Below are 27,114 nucleotides of genomic sequence, written 5' to 3' on the forward strand. Positions count from 1 at the left end.
GAGGCAACAGCACTGGCATAACAGGGCACTCTCTCTCCCTTTTCACTTTAGAGAGGGATCTAGCCTCCTTCCTTATGGCCATGCTCTTTGATTGAGTGTTCCATCATTTCACAAAATGTTATTGCCTTTGCTTCACAACAGAGGATACCTGAGAGATGCCTCTTTGAAGTTACCCAACTACTTTTGGTCTTTTATTGAACTACGGATTCTCATCAGTGGTTACTGGCCATCATTCCTCCACCTTCACCCCTTCGTTCATCTCCTCGTTCTTCCCTAAACCTACTCGTGCACAAACTCCTATCAGGTGATGCTAATGGCCTCTTTGCACCTGGTATATTAGCTCTGCTGGCATTGGCATTTCTTTCACAGAACCCACAGAAACCTACGAAGCAAAGCTGGGCTCAGTGATGGTGCCTCCTTGGGACCGTGTGCCTCTGTGACAGGCCTCTACTGTCGCATGAGAGCACATACTCTTGAACAGCCTGCTTATCACCCTGTAGTTGGCTCTATTTCCTTTTGTCTCCAAATTGTATTCCTTACAGGGTGCCCAAGGCAGAGAAGGGGTTAACCATGGACCTTTAGTTACCAAGTTGTCATTTATCTGATCACCCTGGCCTGAAATGGTAGTCAACCATGCCTCAGTAGTAGTCAGTTTGATGGACTGGAGCAGTAGACCTCAACCTTTTCCCCATTTTGAAATAGGTGCTGTGTGATGTTCACAAGCATCACACACTGCTGTGGGCATACACCAGGTGACAACAGCAAGAGCAGTAACTCCATCCCTTTCTCTTCCATTCAAGAAAGCATACTTGGATGCAAGCTGAGCAAAAGTGACATTGTTAGAGAGTGGATATGAATTACTCCTATTCATAAAGAAAAGTTAACAGCCAGCTTTGGTAGTCTAATTGTAAAAATTTCAGGGAACATGTGATATATGTCACAACTGATTGCCCATTAGCATATTGCAGTCATCCAGAGAAATGTGATCTAGACATTATGGTTATACCCAGATTTTAATTACTTGTACAAATGTGAGAGCACAAGCTACTGAGATAAGAGATTAAGATACAGCAAGAGAGAGCCTATCTGGTGATTTTTGTATGTATGTAGTACATCCAGGGCCAGATTGACGAAAATAAAACTGAGCATTGTCTTGGGGGGACTGCTCAGGGGAATTAGGGAATTTTGTGATGGGGATGTAAAAAACACGGAGGTGCTTAAATATTTGTTGAATGTTGAAAATGTTCTCAAACTAACCTGGCCAGATGGATTCTTTGTGGTTCTAGAAGTCTTCTGTTTTAAAGAGTGAAGACTTTCTCTTGTTTGAACTTTTTATCAATGGCTTTATCAGTGGTTGGCCCAACGTTACATGCAGCTAAGGCCGGTGATACTCGAAGACTGGTCTAGTGACTGTGAAAGGTCCTGAGACCCTTTCAGGGAGTCTGGAAGGTCAAAACTATTTTCAAATAATACTAAGATAATAGTTACCTTTTTCATTTTTTCAGTCTTGCCCTCTCACAAAATACAAAAACAAATGTATTGATACAGTTTCAAATTCCACATTGTAACTCACATAAAAATTACTATTCACTGTTGAGTTTTGGTATAAAATCAAAGGAGAACATACACAATTATCTGAAAAGGCTATAAAATATATGAAAAAGTCTTCCCTTTTCCAAATACTTATCTGTGTGGGGCCAGATTTTCATCATATGCTTCAATCAAAACAACATATTGCAGCAGATTGAATACAGAAATAGATATGAGAATCCAACTACGTTCTATTAAGAGATTTGCAAACTTCTTAACCAATTCAACTCTTCTCACTACATTTTTTTTTTGTTTGGGAAAATCAAGCTTTTGTTTAACAAAAATATGCTATTTAGGTCACATTGGTGATGAGCTTCTTATTGTTATTTTAAAGTAAATTAAATATTTTTCAAGCTTCTCAGTCTTGGTCTCTAGTGTGGTATTGATGGCTATAACCTATGTAACCAGTGCGTTTTAGGGTTCTCAATAGTTGTTTATAAGTGTAAGTTTGAGAGCTGCTGAACAAACATTTTAATATTTTTTATGAGAACGAAGGCAATGACAAAGAGTATAGTTTTATCTTAGTATATGCAAGAGTCTTTCCAGAGCATATCCTAATAGTACTCCACTTCACGAAAAGCTCACGAGCTAGTGTTACTGACTGACACCCAGTTCAATGCTGTTTCTGTACTTCATGGCACAACATCAGAGAGCTCAAGGCCAACAGTGTGACTTAATATTACAGGGTCATGGGGCCAACTCTGGTCTAACCAATGAATGAGTGTTGATTTGGATTAATTGGATGAATACAATGTGTTTTCATTTTAATTCAGGCTGTAAAGTAATTTTGAAAGTTGAAGTGTACTTTGTTCCTGATCTCAAACGATGCGTGTGTTTTGGGGAACTGCTATCTGGAAGATCTTGGCAGATCTTGTAGTCTCAAGCACCTAGTGCAGCAATACCATAGCTAAACTGTGGATTCCATAACTACCTGCCAAAATACACGTTGAAGACCATGAAGATTTGATTGAAAGTCCTAATTTCCTGGCCCTGAGGTGGAAGAAGCAGAACCTAGCAAGTCTTTGAGGTGTCCACTCAAAAAAACAAGAAACTAGAATGATGCCAGTTTGCTTGGAGGCATAGTAAAAATGTGATTTCAGCTATAAAACTCTTAGCTGTGGTTGTCTACCCTGCCCCTGTTCACAAAAGGAAGTGACCCCTAGTTCTTGTCTTTCGAGAGAAGGGAGTGGATGGAGTTAGGGAGCTACGGTCTTGTGACAATTTGGGGTAGGATCAGTTGTATACAAAAGTAAGTTCTATCTTTTAGGCTTCCGTGACAGTACAGAGCAGTAGAAAGATGTTTTTTCACGAGACTAACAAAAACAGAATCCACAACTTTGTGGAAGGGGAGTATCTCAGAGACCATTAATTGTGTTCGCTCCAAGGATACATTGCTGAAGTGATGCACAGAGGGGAAAAGTGAGGCTGAACTATATAGATTCCTTTGAGCCAGTAAATCAATTGGCAATGAAATAAAAGATTACATAGAGAAAAGAGAAAATCTCACCTCAGTAATTCCCTGTTTTTCTTTTAAAGAAGGAGGAGAAGTGAGAGAGGAAGATCATCACTGGGGTTTACTTGGCTGGAAGTGCCTTATACCTGCTCATGGCATCAGAGCCGCATACGTGGCACATCTCATTTAACGTCAATATATTTTAAAATGCCACTGAGTTTAAGTGCAGCACCAAATGCTACATTGTAATAAAGGAGCACAGGGGTTAAATTAAAAGTGGAGGAAATAACTTGGCCAAAGAAACTGGAAGCAGAATTAGTTTGTAGGTTTTATTTAGACCCCTGATTTTTCTAGAGGAATTAGGATTCTTTGTTGCAGATAGATTTTATTTGACAGATAGATTTTGCTTAAAATAGACCCTAGTATTCTATTCTTGCTATAAACCATTGTAGATTATTTTGTTATATTATTGTATCTCATTGTATTTCATTAATAAAAATGATAAAAATATCTAATATCCAATTAAGAGATTAGCCTATATACTGTGGAAAGAATGAAGTGTTTGTTTTTTTTATCATCTTAGGAAATTACAAGGCTGATCAGTTTCTTTGGACAATTAACCAACAGCATCCCACCTCTCCTGTTTGTTAAAAATAGCTAAAACTTTTTGTGACATCTAGGAATACTACTCAAAGTACAGAACAGTCAATTAAGTTTTATTATTTATTTATATATTTAAAATTATTTATTTATTTATTAGTTGAGAGAGAGAGAGATAGAAAGAGAGTGAATCCAAGCTGGAGAGGGGCAGAGGGGGAGGGAGAGAGAGAATCTTAAGCACGCTCCATGCCCAACTCAGGGCTTCATCTCACCACTGTCAGATCATGATCTGAGCTGAAATCAAGAGTTGGACGCTTAACTGACTAAGCCACCCAGGCGCCCCTATTTATTTACTTATTTTTAATGATTTTATTTTTAAGTAATCTCTGCACCCAATGTGGGGCTCGAACTCATAAGCCCAAGATCAAGAGTTGCTTGTTCTTCCGACTGAGCCTGCCAAGCGCCCCTCAATCGAGTTTCATAGCTCCTCCTTTCAAAGGCATTACTCTGCAATGTGTAATTATCTTCATGTTCATATTATCAAGCAACAGACTTGAAGATACATGATAAATATTTTGTGGTCAAAAACATTACTGAAAGGCCGACCTTCATGTGATCATTCATTTGGAGAATGCAATTATTCTTGTGGGTGTAAAACTCATAATCAACCAAATGCTTATAACTCCAATATACTGTATAGTTATTGTATAGTTACTGTATACAGTATGTAGATATATACTGTATATAGATACTGTATATAGATACTGTATAGTTATCAGATACTAATCTTTCAATTTTAGGGTTCAAACAAGTTAGCGCAGCCCCAAATGGCTAATAACATGGTGTAATTATTTCTAGGGCTAACACTACACCAGAATTGATTGCAAATTTCCTATGGAAAGAGCAAAAGAGGTAAGTTTGTAACTTGTACTAAATGCCTACCTGAATCTTACATGCCTACCGACTGATTTTGACTAGTGATTCCCTCCCAACCCTGAAAACAAAATTACTATATTGAATAGATTTGGTGGAGGGGCATGTATCTAGAGAAAAATAGTCTTTACTTTCATTTGCTTTTTTCATGAAATGTATAGTAAGCCCTTGCTGCAGGAGACAAAGTAGCAATGTCGTGACTACCTAAAATCTTTAGGTATTCACAGGAAAAGTGGGGCTCACAAAAAAAGTACACCATAATCATTTTCTAAAGAAAGGTATGGTTTGAAAATTACATTTGTGGAATGAGTACAAGGTGACAGGTTAACGTGATTTAAACTTATTTTAATAGCCGCAGGTTATTTTATAAAACCTAAAGCGTTGAGGGGCTCCTGGGTGGCTCAGTCGGTTAAGCATCCAACTTCGGCTCAGGTCATGATCTCACAGTTCGTGGGTTTGAGCCCTACATCAGGCTCTGTGCTGACAGTGAGCTCATAGCCTGGAGCTCGTTTAGGATTCTGTGTCTCCCTCTCTCTCTCTGATCCTCCCCAGCTCACGCTGTCTCTCTCTCTCTCTCTCTCTCTCTCTCTCTCTCAGAAATAAATAAAACATTTAAAAAAATGAAAAAAAAACCCTAAAGCATTGAATGTAGAAACAAATATTATTTGATCAGAGCCCAAGTATTCTCCTCAGGTGATAATGTGTAATTGGGCTTTTTTAAATGCTTAGTTGAAAACAACATATGTGGTTGTTCATATCTCTTGGAAGATGCATGATCAGCAATTTTTCTTTAAAATGGATTATTGGAGGGGTGCTTGAGTGGCTCAATCAGTTAAGCGTCTGACTTCGGCTCAGGTCATGATCTCACAGTTCATGGGTTTGAGCCCCACGTCAGGCTCTGTGCTGACAGCTCAGAGCCTGGAGCCTGTCTTTGGATTCTGTGTCTCTCTCTCTCTCTGACCCTCCCCTGCTCATGCTGTCTCTCTGTCTGTCTCTCAAAAATAAATATGAAAAAAAAAATGGATTATTGGAGTGCCTGGGTGGCTCAGCCAGTTAAGCTTCAGATTCTTGATTTCAGCTCAGGTCATGATCTCATGGTTCATGGCTTTGGGCCCCACATTGGGCTCTATGCTGACAGTGTGGAGCCTGTTTAGGATTCTCTCACTCCCTCTCTCTCTGCTTCTCCCCTGCTTGCAGTCTCTCTCTCAAAAATAAATAAATAAACTTTATTTTACTTTTTAACATTTTATTTGGTTTTGAGAGACAGAGAGACAGAGCATGAGTGGGGGAGGGGCAGAGAGCGGGGAAACAGAATCCCACGCAGGCTTCAGGCTCTGAGCTGTCAGAGCCTGATGTGGGGCCCAAACTCACCAAATGCAAGATCATGACCTGAGTCAAAGTCAGATGCTTAACTGACTTAGCCACCGAGGAGCCCCAGTAAATAAACTTTAAAATGGGTTATTATGGGGTGCTTGGGTGACTTGGTGGGTTAGGCATTCAACTTCAGCTCAGGTCATGATCTTGCAGTCTGTGATTTCAAGCCCCATGTCTGGCTCTGTACTGACAGCTCAGGGCCCAGGGTCTGCTTCGAATTCTGTGTCTCTCTCTGCCCCTCCCCCACATATGCCTCTGTCTCTTTCTCAAAAGTAAATAAACCTTGGGGCGCCTGGGTGGCTTAGTCAGTTAAGTGTCCGACTTTCGCTTAGGTCATGATCTTGCGGTTCATGGGTTCGAGCCCCGCATTGGGCTCTGTGCTGACTGCCAGCTCAGAGCCTGGAGCCTGCTTCAGATTCTGTGTCTCCCTCTCTCTCTAACCCACCAAAACAAACAAAATCTCTCTCTCTCTCTCCTAGAAATAAATAAAACATTAAAAAAAAAAGTAAATAAACCTTAAAAAAATTTAAATAGGTTATTATGTTGGTGCACCTGGGTGGCTCAGTTGGTTAAGTATCCAACTTCAGCTCAGGTCATGATCTCAAGGCTCGTGAGCTTGAGCCCCACTTAAACAGTCTCTGTGCTGACAGATCAGAGCCTGGAGCCTGCTTCAGATTCTGTGTGTGTCTTTCTATCCACCTCCTCTCTCTTCCTCTCTCTCAAAAATAAATAAAAACATTTTTAAAAAATTTTAATGGGTTATTATGTTGTTAACAAACAGAAACTACTATAATAGGAAAGACTTTCAGATTTATTATGTGTTTATTTAAACTGAGAATATGTCTTCTAGAAGAAAAGTAGTTATATTATCTGATTTAAAATAATGTAATTCAAGTTTTTGAGCAGGTCTATATCCAGCAAACCCTTTTGGAGTGTGAAAATATTTTCATTTAAAATTATTTTTTATTACCCAGGTTGGATTATTGCTCATTATTTTCAAAATTTTACTTCTTTGGACCAAGGCTCTTTTCTATCGGCCTTCTTGGCAGGGCTGATTGCATTGGGGTTTTGAAGGGTCAGAGGTGGAGGGAAGGAGTTTGTGGAAATCGTAACTGTAATACCTTCATGCTATCAACATTGCAAAGGAGGGGGCTTGTTCTATTTCTAGGGGCTTTTTTAAAGCTCATTTATTTATTTTGAGGGAGAGAGAGAGAGAGCACGTGTGTGAGCTGGGAGGGCGCAGAGAGAGGGAGACAGAGAATCCTCAGCAGGCTCTGTGCTGACGGCACAGATGCCGATGTGGGGCTCCATCACACAGACTATGAGATCAGGACCTGAGCAGAAATCAGGAGTCAGACGCTCAACCAGCTGAGCCATCCACGTGCCCCTATTTCTGGTGTTGAATAAAACAGAAAACACAGAACATGATTTCCCACATAATATCAGGTCACGTCCACAATTTGTTGCAGAAGCAAAAGGCTCTTGTACCTTATTCCAAGGGCTCAAGTCTGTTAATTGTGTCTGCCATTACCCTCTCTGGTTGTAATCAATTACAAGTGCAATTTCTGAGTGTGAACTAATTTTGTGTGCAAAACTAGTCCCACCAAAACAAAGCCTAACTTGGAATGAAATTCAGATCTGTCTTACCTCACTTACATCCTGAGGAGGAACTAATTTCTTCTGCGAGCCATAAAAAGACCCAAACTAAAAGACTCTGTGCAACTGAAGTACCTTCCTAACTTTTCAGAAAGTACTTAGATGTAAATACTCTAGATTCTAACAAAGTTTTGCATTACTTTATTGCTACTAATATGTCACTAATTTAAACGATAATTATATTTATATAATAATTTTAATTTTTTTTGCTTTTTGTATTACTGTTCAAATGTGTCAAATGTTCTATACTGTGCATAGGTACACAAACACATATACACACACAAAAGCACAAATAAATCACAATCTAGAATTCTATCACAATAGATTACTTAATGCATTACTGTACTTAAAAGGTCTTAACAAAGAGCCAGTATGTAAGATGCAGATTTGATGAGTTTTGCTGTTTGTCAAAACAACCAAGTCCGCTTGGGACATTTGGCCTCACCAAGGAAATCTGTAACACACTAGGTAGATTAAAAAGCAAAACAAAACAAAACAAATAAGGAAGCAGACCGCCCCACACCTTTTGACAGCAGCTCATGTTTTAAAGGAACTTCCCGTGCAGATTTCTGAGATTCCCAATGTCATTTTGGCATACCTATTTTACCACTGTGTTGCAGACAACAGCTTTTAAGTTCCCCAATTCATAAATGTAATTAAATAATTACATTAGTGCTAATTAACATGAAACTGCAGATTATTTAAGCGCAAAAAACACTATTCAACTTCTTAATTATTCTTGTTCACACAGCATTTCCTTTTGCTCAGGCGCCCTAGGTGCAAATAAAGCATCCCATCTGCTCGTAATTAGAACTAAATAATTTCAGAGAATGTAGCTTATCATTTTGACTGCACATTTGATTAAAAACAGTGTACAAGCAATATCCTGGCTTATTGGCGTAACAGCAACAACACACGCAAGCCTGTGTTCCTCTATCATTAAAGAAGATCGAAAACATTATCTGTTATTTCAGGGGGAAAAAATACAACTTTTTAGTTCATTTCATACAGATGAAAGCGAATTACAGCAAATCACCTCTCCACTGAATAGCAGCCCCCACATAATGACTTTATTTGCTTAATCCCCAAATTAAACGCCGTTTCGAGCGAGGGCCCTGTGTTATTACTCTCATCATGTCGAGAACATTTTCCTGCCGAGACCAATTTGAATAAAACAAGGGGCCTTCCTTGAACTCAATCAAGGAGCCATAATGTGGTGGGTAATAGAGGTTGCTGATAGATTTGCAGGCAAAAGTGTTATACCTAATGATGGGATATGGATAATAGTCCTCCTGGAGGTCCTGATGCGATTCCAGTTGGCTGCCAGATGCTAAAAATCAAGAAGAGCATTGATCAGTGACAGGAAGCTGTAGTGGATTCATCTAGTCAAACTTCAGCTGTTTTTCCACTGTACAGTTAAGCCAGGCATAAATTATATTAATTGATTTAATTACATACTTAAAACATCTTCCCCAATTAATTTAATTAGGTGGCTACATGATGCTACTGGCAGGGGAAGATTAGAGGCAGCTCACTTAATTAACAGAATATGAATGAAAAAAAGAGAAAGCAAACATAAATGAAATTGTGAGCACTAATTAAAAGGCTGTCTGCAAACTTAAATACTTTCTGACAAAGTGGTGACAGCAATGTAGACAAGAGAGGATTTTTTTTTCCTAGCAAATTAAAGTGCCAGAAGGTATATATAGGGAGAAAAGGTAGTGCAGTTAAAACATTGATTTTCTGACAGAATTACCATAGTCAAAGGGAAGGGACTTTTTTTCCATAGAAAAAATTGCAATAGATTTTACAGGTGCAAAAGCCAGATTCCTGATTAGGGCTAAAATATGATGCACAAACACATGTAGGGTTTGTGCATCGTACACGGGGAAGAGCGGAAGGCGAGAAAGGCTGAGGGGGGAGGGTAGCTGGAAAGAGAAAGGGAAGATGAAGAGACGACTTACTGCAATCGCTCAAGCAAGAAATGTTTAGAAAAAGAGGTCTGCCTTAACAGCTGGCAGCCTTGTGTACCTTGGCGCGAATACGGAAATTCTCCAGGTGTCTTTCACGTGATTCCTTCAAGATTTTCTTCACCCGGTTCTTATGGCAATGTAAGAGCCACGCAATGGCAATCACACCTGAAGCCCACTTCTGCTGGCGATAGATGAGGAAAATTTGTCTCGCTTTGAAGCATTTCCATGTGGCTTGGATCTTGACGGCAGCCTCTTCCCTTCCATCTTGGCCCTTGTACCTTTGTCCTGGAAGATTTAACATCATTTGGATGGGAACTGGGTTCTTTAACAGTGAGAGAAAGTCATATCTGGTAAGTTTATTCTTCAGCTCAAACTCAGGAAGGAAGGCTACCAAATTGTTTCCTTTTATTTTAACTTCTGGTATTGCATAGTCCCTGAGAAACTTCTTGATGTGTTCCAAGAGAGAAAAAATACTTCCCCAGGATAAATTAAAATGTTCCTTGAATGCTAAGAAATCCAAGGCTGTCTTGTCTATGACACCATTATAAATAAAGAAGTCATATTCCCATGGTGATTGCCCAGCTCGAGAAGGTGTTAAGACTTTCGTTGTCTGTGGAAGGAAAGTGTCACCAGAGATGAGATGTAATTGTGACCTTTTCAAATGAGTGGTCAAGACAACACTATCACATCGTCATTCATCACTCAATGCTAGGAAGATACAGATCCTAGTTTTGACTTACATACATGTCATAACAGAAAAGTCTGACCAAGATTTTTCATGAAACTCATCATTAGAAGAATATCTTAGAGGCCACTCAAAACTATTAAATTTTGGGGATGCCTGGGTGGCTCAGTCAGTTAAGTGCCCAACTTTAGCTCAGGTCATGATCTTGTAGTTTGTGGGTTCGAGTCCCACGTCAGGCTCCGTGCTGACAGCTCGGAGCCTGGAGTCTGCTTCAGATTCTGTGTCTCCCTCTTTCTCTGCCCCTCCCCTGTTCATGCTGTCTCTCTGTCTCCCAGAAAATAATAAACATTAAACAATTATTGTAAGCTATTAAATTTTTTGTACAAGTGTTATAAAGGAAACTGATCATATGAAAGTTATGCATTTAGTTTGCTTTGATATGGTCAGCTGACCCCATAGTCTCTGCAATTTATGTTTTGTACACATTTGTGAGCGGAATCATACGCCTGCTTGCTTGTTCATATGTTATCTGTCAGTCCTGAAAAGCAGGGTGGAATCTTTCTTTGCAGTCTTGACTATGACTTCAAATGTGTGCATCAAAGCTGTCCTGCCTCTTCTGACTTTCTAATGGGCCATCACTTTCCAGCATTTACAGTTCTTCTGCCACCTTCTATTAGGATCCAGGAGGGATTTTTTATAAGGAGTGTTATAATGTGTGTGATCGCCCTTGCTGCTCTCTAAGTTTCTCTTGACATTTGTTCTTTTCTATTTAAATCTAGTATCTTCTTAGGGACATACCTGGGGTTGTCCCCAGGTAGAGAGAATCTGAAATCTCATAATAAATGAAACTAAGGAATCCTTTGGTTTTTCATTTTGCTCCTATCTGTACTGATTGAAATTTTAAGTCATGTAAACATACCACATTTACTTCTGAATACCAAGAGGGTTCTCTAAGAATGGGGTCATGGGCAGTTTTCTTCCTTATACTTTTCTGCATGAAAAAACTGAATAGATGTGATTAAAAATAAAATCAGAAAAGGTTTGGATGACAACAGCAATATATGTCATACATATCCCTTAAAAAAGAGAAAAGGAAAGGAAATTTTGGTTGTGTCTGTGTCCGGTGTGAAATCACTATATTTAATCATTGAAATAGACACTCTGCCCTGTGGTCTGAATGTGCCTAATGGCTTGGGAGGGGGGCGGGGGGGCATAGATTTCTCAGGCTCTGCCTTCTCCTCTGTAAGCCAGGTATCAGCTTACTGTGCTGATTGCTTCTTGCTTAGGGATTTAAGGAACAGATTGTCTTCAATATGTCACCATTTACCAATCTTTACCACATTGTGGGATTATATTGCTGTCCACATTTTGAAGAGTTTTTAGAGAACTCAAAGAAAAAAAAGACCCAAGTAATTAATCAATAACCATTATGTCACAGCACTGTGCTTAGAACTGTTAGATTGTTCATGCTTTGTCTCTCCTAAAAAAATGTTAATTGATATCAATTAACCAATTCAAGGCAGAAAGGTACCTAAAAGCAGCCAAGAGATCATTTATAGTAATAGCACAATAAACAAACACAATTTTTTTTTTAAATAAAGAAAAGAAATGCTTCAAATCCTTTTTGTTTTCTCAGGTTCCAGGTAGTAGAATAATTAGACTGTCATCTCAGGTAAAAATGCTGAAAAGCAAGTGTTAAGTCCAAGAGGGAGGATTTCCTTGAACTTTAGAGGCAGACTTTAAATTTTTTTAAGTTTATTTATTTATTTTGAGCGAGACAGAGGCAGCATGAGTGGGGGAGGAGTAGAGAGAGCGGGAGACAGAATCCCAAGCAGGCTCTGCGATGTCAGCCCAGAACCAGACGCAGGGCTTGAACGCATGAAACCATGAGATCTTGACCTGAGCCAACAACACCAAGAGTTGGATGCTTAACTGACTGAGCCACCAAGGTGCCCCTAGAAGCAGACTTTAAATGGCAGTGAGCTTTTTGTACACTTTTAACTTAAGAGTTGTTATAAAAGGCTTCTAGCCAAGACCGTAGCCCTTCCTGATCTTCTCAAGGCACCAAAAGAGAATGCAGACTGTTCAGTGGATGGAGAGAATTCTTGAATGGGCAAGAGAGAGATGGAGAAGTAATGCCTCAGGTAGCAGACGTCAGCGCTGACAGAAGGAGGCATGACAAGTGGCACAGGTAACAACAGGAATGGCCCATGGCTACGGTTCTGCCTTCCTTTAAGAATGGGTTCTAATGAACTGAGGACTGATGGATGGGGGGGAGGAGGGATGGGCATGGAGGAGGACGCTTGTGGGGATGAGCACTGAGTGTTATGTGGAAACTAATTTGACAATAAACTATTTGTAAAAAAAAAAAAAGAACACACAAACGCTAAAAAAAAAAAAAAAAAAAGAATGGGTTCTAATGGTGGGAAAGTTAGAGTCAAGAGAAGAATGGCCATGCTCCATCAGTGACAGACAGGGACAATCATCACAGGTGGACGTGTCTGCAGCTGGCTGGTCCTGCCAGTCACAAGTTTGATCCTGTCAACGAGACCCTGAGGCTTCTAGAAGAAGTGCAGTTGTGGACGGGACATTTGCCAGAGAACCTGGTGTCCTGGGAGATTCCTTGTCTTTCAGAGACTCATGTGGAATTGGGACCACCGATGAAACTAGAGCAAGCTTGGGAGAAGATTCTGAAAGAAGAGGGCTCTTAAGTATCTCTCAGGCAGTGCCTTCCATGACGTAGGTGTGGGGCATGTATGTACGTCAGCAGATGCGTTTCAGACCTTTTGAGAGAATAGCCCTGGCATGGGAATGGGGTTACAGAATTGAACAGTGGCTGTTTGAGAACAAAGGGATTATACCTCCCTACCTTCTTGGATGATATTCCAGTAAAGACCTGTTCTCAAAGGAAACACACTCTTGGACATCAAATAGACCACTCAGGCACGGGGAAGCTATGGGTTTGGAGTCAGCTAAAGCATTACTGTAGTACATCTGTCACAGAGAATGCCACACTTGGGAGCACTTCACACTTAGAGCTGGGAAAGACATGTCTCTCAAGAGGAAGGCTTCCCAAATTAAAGCAGTGCATCAGCATTGTGGGATCCATTGAGCAGGTAAAGACAAAGCTGCTTCACAGCCTGCTAGGAATAAGAGCCCTGATTAAAGGTCATGCCATGTTTCAGATTCTGCTTCCTTCTGTTATTCCTCCTTTACTATTTATCACCATGAACTTGTCTGCAATTACCTGTCGCCTGCCTTCTTTCCGTCCGCCTACCTTCTTTCTATTCCTTCCTTCTTTTCTTTCCTTCCTCCCACTCTTCCTCCCTTTCTCCTTTTTTGTTGTTGTTATTGTTGTTTAAGATATGCTGTACTCCCAATGTGATGTTACTGAATAGCAATATTGTTTACCTTCTAGTGGGGGTGGTTCTGTGTCATGCCATCCACATTCTTTCCTGGTCCTTCCTGGCTCCTGGCCACACCTTCGCCGGGCCCAAACCTGAGGCTCATTGTTAGCATCCTGTTCTAACTAACCGAAGCAACTAGCCAGGAAATGTTCTTCATCATCTGCAAAGTGTTACTACTGATTAGGTAATTTTGAGAGTTTCTGGAGCCGTTATTTAGGAAACAATCTAAATGTAAAACAAAACAAAACAAAAACCCCAGGAAGGCAGGATGATGATACATATGTAGGTAAGTCACAGGCGTGAAGCAAAAAAGATAGTATTACCAGTATTACCTCCTTGATTTTAGAAATAACTACCACAAAGAAAAACTCTAGGAAAAAGGGGTATGTCCTTCTAAGATGAATGTCTTTATGAAAAATGTTCTTTTCACACATGTGGACAGCATGTGGATGCAGGATGAAACGATAGCTGAGGATCCCTAAGTTAGATATTATCATCGCCTGGTGGTAAATGGTCAAGTATACGGGATAATCCAACATAGATACCATTTTTAGGGAAGGATTTGCCTAGAAAGACAGACTAAAATTGCTTTTGAATCCATAAGCTGATGCTCATTTTCTCCAAAACTCAAACATATCTGTTAGTAATTAGCTTTGGCAGCGCTGTTGTGTGAAGAAGAATAAATTCTTCCTGCCGTGATGGCTCTAAGTGAGTGCTCACATTCAGAGTGTGAGTGAAGTGATGCTCAGAGATGGAACTTTCATTCTTCCTTGAAAACCAGGGATGCCACTGGTCTGGCCTGATCTTTAATATTTGTTGACAGTCTGAAATGTGTTAAGCTTTGTAAAGAATAGGTATCAGTACTTCAGATTACTAGCGTTGTTTGGAAGATATAAACAATATTCAGAGACAGTAGCTGACCTAATTAGGATTTAGGGATTCAGCATAATTACAGTCCTGAACTTTAGAGCATGAAGGTCTTGCCTTTTTTTTTTTTTTTTTTTTTCTCAATAGGCTATTATAGGCTTGGGGAAATGAACCTTGGCTGACTTTCGTATTTCGAAAGCCACCTGTTAAACTAACCCCTACGAACATGCTAATAAACCATAGTATGGTAGAAAAGTGAGGGATTTGAAGTGAGAAGACATAGCATCTTGGCTGTTACCACCTTACTACATGGCCTTGGGAAGTTACCTCTCCTGTGGGTTGTTAGTTGCCATTAGGGGGTCATTCAAGGTGCTTCTGATTTCGATACCCTAAGGCTCTCTATCTTAAAGTGATTTTGACACCCTATGTTTCTCTGACTTATTAATTGGTTTGTGTTGTTTAATAAACTCCTGGAGTTAACAGAGCCAGCAAATTGAAGGGAAACATCTTCAATTGAATCATTTCATGTACCCTGAGAAAGACCTAGGGATTTTTTTTCCTTTTTCTATTTTTTAAATAGGAAGCTCTTTCTAGAAATTTACAAACCACAGTAAAGGAAGAACTTTTTACACCAACTATGTGTACAGGTGGTCATGGGGAGAGAACCCCAAAGAGTGACGTGTTCAGTATTTCAGGGGCTGCATATCCACAAAAACAGTTCTCAGTTCATAGGACCTAGAAACTGCATTTAAGCCATAAGTGTCCATTAAAAGGGAGAGTCAGAGTCCGTAAGCTTTATAAAGAGGATAAAAGGCAAAAATAGAGAATTTACTGAGCAGAGACATACAAAGGGAGAGATTTGTGTGCAAAGGCCACTCAGATGAGCAGCAATTTTCTAGGGATAATTTCTGCAATTGTTTTGAGAGGTATCTTTATTCAAATGAGCCTTCCTGAACTCTGAAACACTTTCCGAGGAGCAAAAAGCTTCCCGTGGAACAAAAACACTCAATGGATCAAATTCTGGTTGAAGATCAAACAGAACAAAATCAGGAAGACTTTTTATTTTTTTTAATAGATGGCATCTACTTTTCAGTCACATGTGAACTTTCCTTTTCTAGAGACCCATCTCATTTTACTGCTGCCTTGATTTCATTTTTTTCTTCCTGCTACCTTTCTAGTATTTTCTGAGACTGTGACAGAGTTAAGGACCACTTAGGACAATTATGACTGAAGGCTGGAACCTGCCAGGGATGCGTACGGGGAACCCGGCAGGAGGGGAACAGAAAGCAGCCTGGATTCCTATATTCCTGAGAAAAGACCCATCATCATTCTCTCTGTGGTGAAGGAATAAGGGTGAGCCTCCAAAAGTACCTCTGTTATCACCAAAGTAAAGCTTGACATTACAGTTTTCCTGAGAAAAATATGTGTATAGCAAGTCAGGTGATCCCAGGTGACTAAAGGATACTTGCAAAATTCTTGTAACACCCCACCTTTTCACAGTCTCTACTACATATGTATTCTGCTTTATTTTCATTCATAGCACTCATCACTGCCTGGCATTATATGAAATATCTGCCTTGCTCACCAGAATATAAGTCCCAAGAGGGCAAAGTCTTGGTTTGTTTTGTTCACTGCTCTATCCCCAGTGTCTAGTATGCTACCTGGCACGTGGTAAAAGGTGAATAAAGATTAGTGGAAAGAAGGAAGGGACGGAGGGAGGGAGGGAGGAAGGAAGGAAGAAAGGAAGGAAGGAAGGAATAGGACAATTTAAATTCATAGCCACTTGGGCTAGATTTACAGCATAAAACTGTTCTGTGATCATACAAGTTATTTGCATACTCACAGCTTGACTTTTCAAACACCAAACAGACTACTTGGATCTGAAAATGTCCATACCCTGAAGCAAGAAGGGCTGCTGCCCCTAAGAATTAGCTTATGGGCACCTGGGTGGCTTAGCCACGTAAGGGTTCGACTCTTGATTTTGGCTCAGGTCATGATGTCAGGGCCATGAGATTGAGCCCCATGTAGGGCTCTATGCTATGTGTGGAGTCTGCTTAAGATTCTCTCTCTCTCTCTCTCTCTCTCTCTCTCTCCCCCCCTCTACCTCTCCTTCCCACTCATGTGCCCTCTCTCTTTCCAAAAAAAGTAGCTTAAATACAAAGATTTATGTACAAATATGAAAAATGTTCATGGCAGTTTGACTTAAAACAGGATATTATTTAATTACTTATTAATTAAAATAATTATTAATAATCTGACATTTATAATTTAATATCTAACAATCGGATAATAACTAAGAAAATTATGCTATATCCTTAAGACAATATTATGTAGCCATTGAAAATATTTTATAAAGACTTTTAAGTCATATATAAAAGCTTATGATAAATTGTTGGGATAGAAGAGATAGATCACAGTTGAATATACTGTATGATATGAACAGTGGGCCATCCCAAAGTTTAAATAATGCTAAAGCGTTATGGTATATTGGGGAAAATTTTTTTTGGATACTTAGGCATTTTTTTCCTCCTTTCTAAACTTCTCAAATTTTCTATGAATGATCAGATCATACTCTCATCAATGAAAAAGATAAAGTAAAAAAATTAAGATTATTTTGTGGCTTACTGATCACCTAACATTTTCTTCAGGTGCATATAAGTAAAATTGCCAGTCACATGCAGTAGAAGTGTACATTTAGGTGATGTCATGAAGAGAAGTAAAGACAATTTGTTAATTACTTCTTGCAAGAAAAAAAATTCCTTTGCACATAAAATTGTATAATTTTAATTCACTTTGCAAGTTTCATGCCAAAAATAAATTAGGTAAGGGTGGAAGTTCCTAATGAATCAGACAAAATGGAAATGGTTTTAAAAGATGCCACAGTTTTTGTTTTTGTATTCTTTTTCCTTTTCTTTCTTTAAGAAGGTAAATTAAATAAGGTTTCATGGGGTAAAGTGAATCTGAAAGACGAAAGAACAATTCTAGACTTCCTTCTGAATCTCATCTTGTATCTCCAGGCTGTAGGGTTCTAATTCTTGCCAAAGTATGACCTGCCCTCTCTTTAACCCTTTAAGGCAAGACAAGAAAGGAGACAGGGGTGTGCTGGGCACAGAGCCCACCAAGGAGGCACGCTGCCCTCTTCAAAAAGTAGGCTTATGAGGGGGAGCCCAGTGGTTCAGTTGGTTAAGCAGGCAACTTCAGATCATGATCACAGTTGGTGAGTTCAGGCCCTGTGTCGGCTTCTGTACTGAAAGTTCAGAGCGTGGGGCCTGCTTCAGATTCTGTCTCTCTTTCTCTCTCTCTCTCTCTCTCTCTCTCTCTCTCTCCCCTGCCCCTCCCCCGCTCATGCTCTGTCTCTATCTCTCAAAAAATATATTAAAAAAACATTAAAATTTTTAAATTAAAAAAAGTAGGCTTATTTGGAAAAAATGTCTGTTCATGTCCCCTGCCCATTTTTCAATTGGATTATTTGTGGTTTTGGGGGGTGTTGAGTTGTATAAGTTCTTTATATATTTTACATATAAACCCCTCATTGGCTATATCATTTGCAAATATCTTCTCCCATTTCCATAGGTTGCCTTTTTTGTTTTGTTGATGGTTTTCTTTGCTGTGCAGAAGCTTTTTATTTTGTTGCAGTCACAGTAGTTTAATTTTGTTTTTGTTCCCCTTGCCAGAGGAGACCTATATTTAGAAAAATGTTTCCATGGCCAGTGTCAAAGAAATTACTACCTATGTTCTCTTCTAGAAGACATCCAGTTAGCCAACAGACACATGGAAAGATGCTCAACATCACTAATTATCAGGGAAATGCAAATCAAAACCACAATGAGATATCACCTCACACCTGTTAGAATGGCTAAAATTAAAAAAAAACAAAAAACCATAAGAAATAACAGTGTTGGCAAGGATATGGAGAAAAAGGAACCCTCTTGCACTGTTGGTGGAAATGAAAATTGTTAGAATTTCTGTGGAAAACAGTATGGAATTTCCTCAAAATAATTAAAAATAGAATTACCATGATACTGTGTATTCACCCAAAGAAATGAAAACACGTAATTTGAAAAGATACATAAGATACATGCATTCCTATGTCTATTGTAGCATTATTTACAATAGTCAAGATATGGAAGCAGCCCAAATGTCCAAATGTCCATCGACTGATGAATGGATAAAGAATATACACACACACACACACACACACACATACACACACACACACACACACACACACACAATGGAGTATTACTCAACCATAAGAAAGAATGAGATCTTGCCATTTGCAATGATGTGTACAGATCTAGAGGGTATAATGTCAGACAGAGAAAAACAAATACTATATGATTTCACTCATATGTGGAATTTAAGAAACAAATGAACAAAGACAAAAAAGACAAAAAATCAGACTCTTAAATATAAAGAACAAACTAATAGTTATCAGAGAGGATAGGGGAATGGGTGAAGTAGAGGAAGGGGATTAAGAGTACACTTGTGATGAGCACTGGGTGATGGATACAATTGTTGAATTGTATGCCTGAAACTAACATCACACTGTATGTTAATTACACTTCCATAAAAATAAGAAAAGAAGTAGGCTTATTTCTTTTAGTAGGCAGGGCACATTAAACCTAAAACTGCTCCTAGATATCACCTGGTGGTTTTCAGAGTATATATATTTAAACCTGGAGGACTTTGTTCAGAAACAATATAATCTGATGCTAAACAGATATGCAGTTCACACAGCTGCCTCGGTGTGCAAGGCCTGGAGCCCCACCTGTTGGGAACTTCAGCTTCTCTCCTTTTCCTGAGGGTCTTGGAGTGAGTGTTATAGGGGATATGGAAGTTCTGTAAAAAACAGATCTGGCCTAATCCCTTCCTTATACAGATGGGGGAAATGAGACTAGACAGGGGCCTTGTCACGGTCACACATGTTGCCTGATTAAAATAGTTCCGCTGACTCACCTGTAATATAATCACAATTTTTTAACATAAGGATCAAGAGCATATGTTGGGGGAAATACTAAAGGAAGTAATAATATAACAATAGGACCCCGAAATTGACATAATTGACATTATCATCCAAACCTATTTTGGATGAAATCTCCTTTTCCATACCGAAGGAGATTTTATAGCAGAGGTACGACTTTGAAATAGGATTTTCTTTTATTTTTTTCTTCTTAAAATTGAAAAAAGTTTTGAAAATACAGAAAAGTATAGAGAATAATCTAAAAACTGCCATGGGCACATATTAATCTTTTGTCTTTTTTGCTTTGTATAGATCATATAATGTAATCTATCTGTCTATAATGTATATAATGTAATCTATCTATCTATTGATCGATCTATCTGTAACTCATAAATAAGAAAACAAGCTACAAAAGTCCAGTAGTTTAAACTGGGGGAATCTCCATGAGGATGAATCAGATAACATTAGATGATACAGAAATTATATAATATATATGAGATATATATATATGAAGCAAAGTAGACAAAAAATATATAAACATTTTATATTTTAAAAGAGTATATTTTATATACTTATAATTATTATTTATATTATAAAATTAAGATATGCTTAAATTATTTATATCTTTATATATGTATTGAAATTTTAAAAAATCAATACATAAAGTACAATTGAAATCCTCTTGATATTTCTTTTTAGCTCATTCCTCTCCCTTTCCCATTTCCACAAGCAAACATACTCATGAATTTAATCTGGAGCCTTGTGTCCAATTTGTTTGCTTCTTTTACCCACAAAGTAGATTTTTTATTATCAAAATATTAATTGAAATTAAGTGGATCTTAACGTAGCTATTAGAATGCCTGCCTTGAGATAATAAATTGATGTTTTGCTGAGAGAGGCAATTTTAGCAACTTTAAGCATTTAACTAGATCCGTGAAAAGAAAGGCCTCGGATTTCTTGAAATAACTACTAACTCTCCCACTGTTTATTATCTTCTTCCTTGGGTCCTTGTGCAGAGCCTGACTGACTCAAATTTACCCTTTTGCTTCTTGAGTCTTGGTTATAATGATCTAGAAGACAGAAGAGGCTCTTAACATCACAGCCAGTGAAAGCAGACAGAACAGCAGAGGACAGGCACTGTCCTGAAAGCGAAGGAAACAAAGAAAAAAATACACCAGAAATGGGTTCTCTGCATACAAGACACCAGATAGAGAAAATGTTAGATTGCACTAGGAAGGCAGAGATATAGTATGGTTTAGAAAGATTTCCATCAAAACTGATGGAAAGTTTTAAAAATTTCTAATGCTTTGAGGCTCTGACAGTCACATAGTCCAGTTCTGCTTCTGGCTCTGTCACTTACTGGTTGGATGACTTTAACTTCTCCATGTTTGGGTCCTTCCAGTAAAATGGGAATAATAACAGTACCTGCTGCATAGAGAGGTTGTGAAACGAAGTGAGCTAATCCATGTCAAGCATAGGTACAGTGCCCCGCACAGAGGCAGTATAAGGCACATGTGTGCTGCTAGTCATACTAGTGGTAGTAGTAGTGGCTACGGTAGTAGTAGTGGTAGTAGTTATAGTCATGGCAGTAGTAACATTTGGAAAACTAGCCCATGTGGAAGATCATAACCTTGTGTGTGGGAGGGCACAGACTCGAACCTCACTGTGTCATCTGGATCCTCCATACCCTTTTATCAACTGTGGGCCTGGGGGCAGTGACAGTATAGAGTATTTGGTGGGTGTAGATGGTGCCCAGTGCCATGCTCTAAGAACATGCACAATCAACTTTAGCTGTTATGAATATTCCAGATACATAATACATAATGCCTTAGTATTCTTAAAGCACATCCTATTTTTACAGTGTAGAGGCAAGCTCCCAATTTCCTCATAGCAAGAAGTCAAGGGAAGCTGGAGGAAGGTTCTAATTGCATTGATTAGTTTATCCCAGAGCAATCTGTCTAGGTTTGGAAGGACTATGCAATCATTGCTGTAAATACAGCTCTGACTAGTCACAGCTCTGCAGAAGTACATGGAGACCCAAAAGTAGGCTCTTTTTCCTTGAAAAGGGTGGCTAAGCTCCCTCTGAAATTCTTTCTGGTAAGATCCCCAGAGGAAGGGAGGCCTAGAAGATTGTTCTTAAAAATAAACCAGTGGGGGCACCTGGGTGGCTCAGTCAGTTAATCATCTAATTCTTGATTTTGGCTCAGGTCATGATCTCATTGTTTGTGAGATGGAGCCCCACATCTGACAGGGCAGGGCCTGCATGGGATTCTCTCTCTCTGCCCTCTCCCTAGTCGCGCCCAATCTCTCTCAAAATAAATAAACTTAAAAAGAAATAGACCAATGAATTCTTATAACAAGGGCTTTATAGTTCCAAAACATTTCTGCAGACATTAACAGCACTAACCTTCATAGCAAACCTAAAAGAACGGAGATATTATCCCCACTTGTCAGAGGAAGAGGTGAGGCACTGAGAATTTAAATGACTTGCTCAAAATCCCTCTATTAGGAGAACCCAGCTCTTTCCTGCTTCCAGATCAGAACTTTTCTGACTCACACAGGCCCTTGCGCAATGTTCCTTGCTGGCACGTACTTGTCTTTGTGGGGATGATTTCATTCCTCCAACTTCTTTGTTACCTTATTGGTTTTAGGCTGCTTAACTCTAAATCCCACACCCTTATCATAGGCAGTTTGTGTGTGCATGTGCACAAGTGTATGAATGCACACATACTCACCCATGCACACATGCAAGCGCATGCTGGGGCAGAAAGTGAATTTTTTTTTCACGTAGTATTTCTTTTTAGGTGTACTTTTAAAAGATGAGAATCTCAGATTGAGGCTGAAGACCATTGTGATTCAGCCAGATTTTGAGTATGCTAAATCACTTTTCTGGATTGAAGCCGGAGAAGTAATTCAGCCCGAACTGAAGGGGAGTTGGGGAGGGGGGGAGGTTTTTCACTTTAAATGAACCTTTTTTTTTTTTCCGAAGACATGATCTAATTTATTTTATAAAAGAAGAGCCAAAGAACTTCTGTTGCAGTCTCCAGCTGTCAAACCTGCCTCCCATACTTTTGCCCTGCAGCAAAAGGCAGGGACATCAGGTGACAAACCCCAAATTTCAACTAGTCACACAAATTACAGACCTTCCTATCAAGATGTCCTCTTGACCTTCTGCCTTTCCCCTACAATGAAGAATGAGACACAGTTTAAATCAAAATGACTCTCATGGGCAATTTTACAAAACAAATAGATGCACAGAGCCTCCACCCACAGCCCCTCCCCCCCAGCTCCCCCCGCTGGGCCAGCCTGTTCCCTCTCTCCAGGCAGGCAGGAGCTAATAATTAGAAAGACCTTTCGCACTCCAGACAATGCTGCTCTGCTTGCCAAGAGCCCTGTTTGACTTGAAGAAAGAGTTTGACAAAGTAAATATTTACAAAAACAGCTAGAGTCAGATGCCAAGTCCTGCTTCTGGGGGACACTTAAAGAAGTATTTACAAAAAAAAAAAGGCTTCTCCATGGGGCACCACACTCCCTGGTGGTGAATGCTGATCCCAGATCTGTTCTGGCTCTCTCCATGTTTCTGTTAGCCTTTTACCTTCCATGCCAGGACGTTCTTCACAGAGTATATGAATAATTAACATTTACCGTTGAAGATCAACTCAGAAATGTACCAATTCGGGACCACAGGAAAGAGTCTTTAAATGTTACCGCTCCAGCACTAGGGGAAAGCTTTGTGAAGTCAACAGAGAGGAAATGAAAAGGCAGGGCTAATTAGCACTCGGAAAACGTCATTATTAAAAAAAATCTTTTTTGGAGATAGATCAATTACCGCACAAGAGCTAGTCACGTTTGTATTACCTGTAGATCTGTTACCGTAACACTGCGGACCTTGAGAGCTCAAACATGGTGAGAATCAAAACAGGTGCCTCCGCCTGTTCCCATTATGCACATTAGCCCGTAGCCTTCGCACAGCCAGTTAAACAGCTGAATTGGAAACAATCGTGGTGCAGGCCAAACACTAGCCCGAAGGCCTGTCTGTCTAGGGATTTGGCCATTTACATTGATTTTTTTTTTTACCCACATTTTTCATGAAACACAAATATTTGCCATGGCAACTGGGGTGTCACATGACACGCTGCTACATAAACAGCTTGGAAATCTCTTAAGGGGGCACAGCCACCAGTGCCGCAAATCCAGAGAAAACTACTTGAGGAAGATTTGGGCATTAAGATGAAGGTCTGAAAAGAGCAGGTAACAGTCTACTGTGTAGACACAGTAGGATTCACTTCTTCTCTGCCACTCTTCCTTTTCTCCCTTCTGTTTTTTTTTTTTTTTTTTTTTTTTTAATGGGAGCAGCTGTAAATATGACCACATAGGGTAAGCCCAGAAAATGACACTGCCAGCTGTCTCCTTTTTCTGGTGAAAAGTTTCAATTATCACAACTCTGTGGCTCACAAACATAAGAAAGCAAGCTGCAAAAGTCCAGCACCTCTAAACCCAGAGAATCTCCATGAGGATTAAGTATGTTGTACCATGAGGTCCTCATGTCAGAGAATACAGAATTTCTTCTCTTTCCTCATTAGGATATCCGGACAAAACTGGAAGAACTTGCTTTTATTCTATGCTTAAAGACAAATGAAGTAGGGTAAGACCTCATAATAACATACTCTAGGCAATATGAATTTGGATACAAAGCAATAGCTATTGTATTACAGACTCCTGGACTCTTGACCAGCTAGCAGTGTAGGTTGGCCCAGTCACTTAGTTAATGTGACAATAAGGTGATATGCTTGGATTTTTTAAGACCCCATTGATATGTCCTGCTAGAGTTTACTTATACACCAGCCTTCCTTTAAAAATCAAATGCATCCCAGCAGCTGAAGTAGTATTTATTTCTGTGTGAAAGGTACAATTCTATCAGATGTAGGCACTACCAAAACTCTCGCTGAGAATATTATAAATAACAATTTTCTTTTGTTAGTTAGAAACATGAATACCTTAGATGTTTGTTTCTTGTGAGAGACCTTCTTCACTTCCACTGGAATCGGTAGTAGTTTCTGAGGTGTACTGAAAGGGGCTGTGGACAGAGGTGATACAATGTTACCTCTTCCAAAAAAAGGTTGAGTCATTGGGTGGATGCTGTTGGGTTTGCCTCTTGAAAGTCAAGTAGCTCTGACACCCATTGACTGTTTACTCTCAGCCTTGCCTGTATCAATTCAAAGAAACATTTGTGATCATTGACTTCCAAAGGAAAGCAAAAAGCAGGGGAAGGCAACTGTTCCGTCAGAATATAAAATCAGCTCATTTTATGCAAACTGCCCAGATGAAAAGGCAAATTTTAAAATAGCAGGCAAATTAGAGAGTAATATTTGTCATGTAAAAATGTTTCACTATCAGATCTCTTTAAATAGCCATATTCCCAAGTTCATTCAATGGGTAACTTAATATAACTACATATGTTGGGCTCTTCTGTGTAGTCAGTAAAAAAGACAATCTGAAAAATTTAAGTGGCTTGGGGGAAATAATACAAATGAGAGAACACAGTAAATATTAGTTTTGAAATAATATTTATAACAATAATATTAATGAAATCTATAAGCAACATTTTTTAGCGAACACATCCGGTCCACAGGTGGATAGGGAATACTTGGGGGAGAAGCCACATCTCTCCTGTTGCTGGGCAGCAAATCTGACTACCCTTTACAAATAGCTCAAGTCTAACATTCTCAGGGGGGAAAAATCCTTACACTACTCTTTCCAAGAAAGAAAACAAAAATAATTTCTTTATGGGGCGTCTGGGTGGCTTAGGCGGTTAAGCGTCTGACTTTCACTTAGGTAATGATCTCGCGGTTCGTGGGTTCGAGCCCCACGTCAGGCTCTGTGCTGACTGCCAGCTCAGAGCCTGGAGCCTGTTTCAGAGTCTGTGACTCCTTCTCTCTCTGACCCTCCCCTGCTCACGCTGTCTCTCTCTCTCTCTCCTAGAAATAAATAAAACATTTAAAAAAATAATTTCTTTAAACAGTTAATTGAGTCAAAGGAGTGAGGTTTTTTCAACTTCCTTAGTGCACCCCTTTTCTGTCCATTTTGTAACAATCATCTTAAAAGAACTGATAGATACTGATCAAAAACAGCACCTCAGTATACAATTTGGAATCCCACCGTGAGCTCCCAACTCTCACATTCTCTCAAGTTGACTGCTAGCAATTTCTTCAGCCATCTCTTAAAAAGTATCAGGAATTCCAGAGTCTTGTCACTAAAATTCACCTCCACCAAAGGCAATTTGGTTTGACCTGGTTTTCAGATTTCCTGGCTTGTAGAGAGACTTCCTGACTGTAAAACTGCCCAGCCCCCTCCCTAAGCCTGGGCAGTGAAGACTCCATTCTAAGCCCATAAATTTTGCCTTGACCTCCTTACTCTCTTGACCCGTCTTCACTTGGATTTTGCCCTTCCACTTCTGAAGGCCAGTCCACACCCTGCACTTAGGCTGCTTTAAATCCACAGATTCACCCATAAAGGCTATTATTCCTATTACCTGCAGGCTTAGTATACTTTTTGTTAAACTATCAGGTTCCTGCAGACAAGTGACATTTTTGGTTAAATTCCCACGTTCAAACAAAACAGCAGCTGACAAGTTTTTAAGTAGGCATACTTTTTAGAGGATTTTAGTAAAATTTTAGTGAAATTTGGTAGAATAAAGATCTAAAAGATTGGTGATTTCATATGGATAATCCACAGTTAGTGGTATCTCTAAAAGTTTTTTGAATAATTTTTCTTAGTTACTTGCAGAAATTCTGTCACTAAATTATAACTTCATATAGCCTTAGATTTTATGGGACACATATATTTGAAGAATGTGTCTGCATTTTCAATGAAATTGTGTCCTAAGGTACTGCCTATGTTTTGTTACTTGATTTCCCTTCTGGAAAAATCTGTATGATAAACTTTGTCAGAGTTAATGTCATGGGGAAAAAAATCTTGTCTTTCTGGACAAACCTATATGCTTTGATGGCAGTTACTGATATGTACCTGCCCAGTAGCCACCCGCCTTTCTTTCTGGCTAATTTTAGAACTTCATTTTTTCCCCCAGTGTATCCAGCACCTAGGGTTACGAGATTTAGCAAAAAAAAAAATTTTTTTTTGAAGACACAGTTAAATTTTAATTTTAGGTACACAACAAATAAAGTTTTAGTATAAATATGCCCCAAATAGTAAATATATTTGATATCCAACAAAGAACAGAATTTTCATGGATGGATTGGACTAAGCTTAAGTTATCATACGAAGCATTTAGTGTAAATATGCCCCCAATCCTAACCTAACGCTATCTCTGAACATTCACTTTCACAGCCTTTCTTATAGCTAAGAGTAACCACGTGACCAGTGAGATGTAAGGGGAAATCTATCCAGGGGCTTCTGGGAAGAGACTGGTTCCACTGTTTTCCCGTCTTCCTGCCTTGAACGTGTACATCAAGGCCCAGATCTGCAAGAGCCGTGGAAGAGCCATGAAGCGGCAAGCATGTGGATGAAATCAAACATGCTGAAGAAGGTAAAGCAGAAAGATGGCTGTTGCAATTCTTTTTTTTTTTTTTTAATTTTCTTTTTTTTTTTTTTAA

General features: G+C 39.3%; 1 protein-coding gene across 3 annotated transcripts in view; it reads right to left on the reverse strand.

Moving 5' to 3' along the window:
• IQCH (IQ motif containing H) overlaps window positions 1-27,114 on the reverse strand; it is a 214,952-nt gene that overhangs the window by 93,443 nt on the left and 94,395 nt on the right. For all 3 annotated transcript variants that reach the window (XM_039220123.1, XM_039220114.1, XM_039220106.1), the window contains exons 8-11: window positions 24,499-24,578; window positions 22,645-22,683; window positions 9,638-10,189; window positions 8,870-8,936 (exon numbers count right to left, since the gene is read on the reverse strand). In XM_039220123.1, coding sequence (XP_039076054.1) covers window positions 8,870-8,936; window positions 9,638-10,189; window positions 22,645-22,683; window positions 24,499-24,578 — 738 coding nt within the window. The remainder of the gene's footprint in view (window positions 1-8,869; window positions 8,937-9,637; window positions 10,190-22,644; window positions 22,684-24,498; window positions 24,579-27,114) is intronic.

This window comes from Hyaena hyaena, unplaced genomic scaffold (genome assembly GCF_003009895.1).
Source record: "Hyaena hyaena isolate Hyena2069 unplaced genomic scaffold, ASM300989v1 scaffold_15, whole genome shotgun sequence".
Lineage (NCBI taxonomy): Eukaryota > Metazoa > Chordata > Mammalia > Carnivora > Hyaenidae > Hyaena > Hyaena hyaena.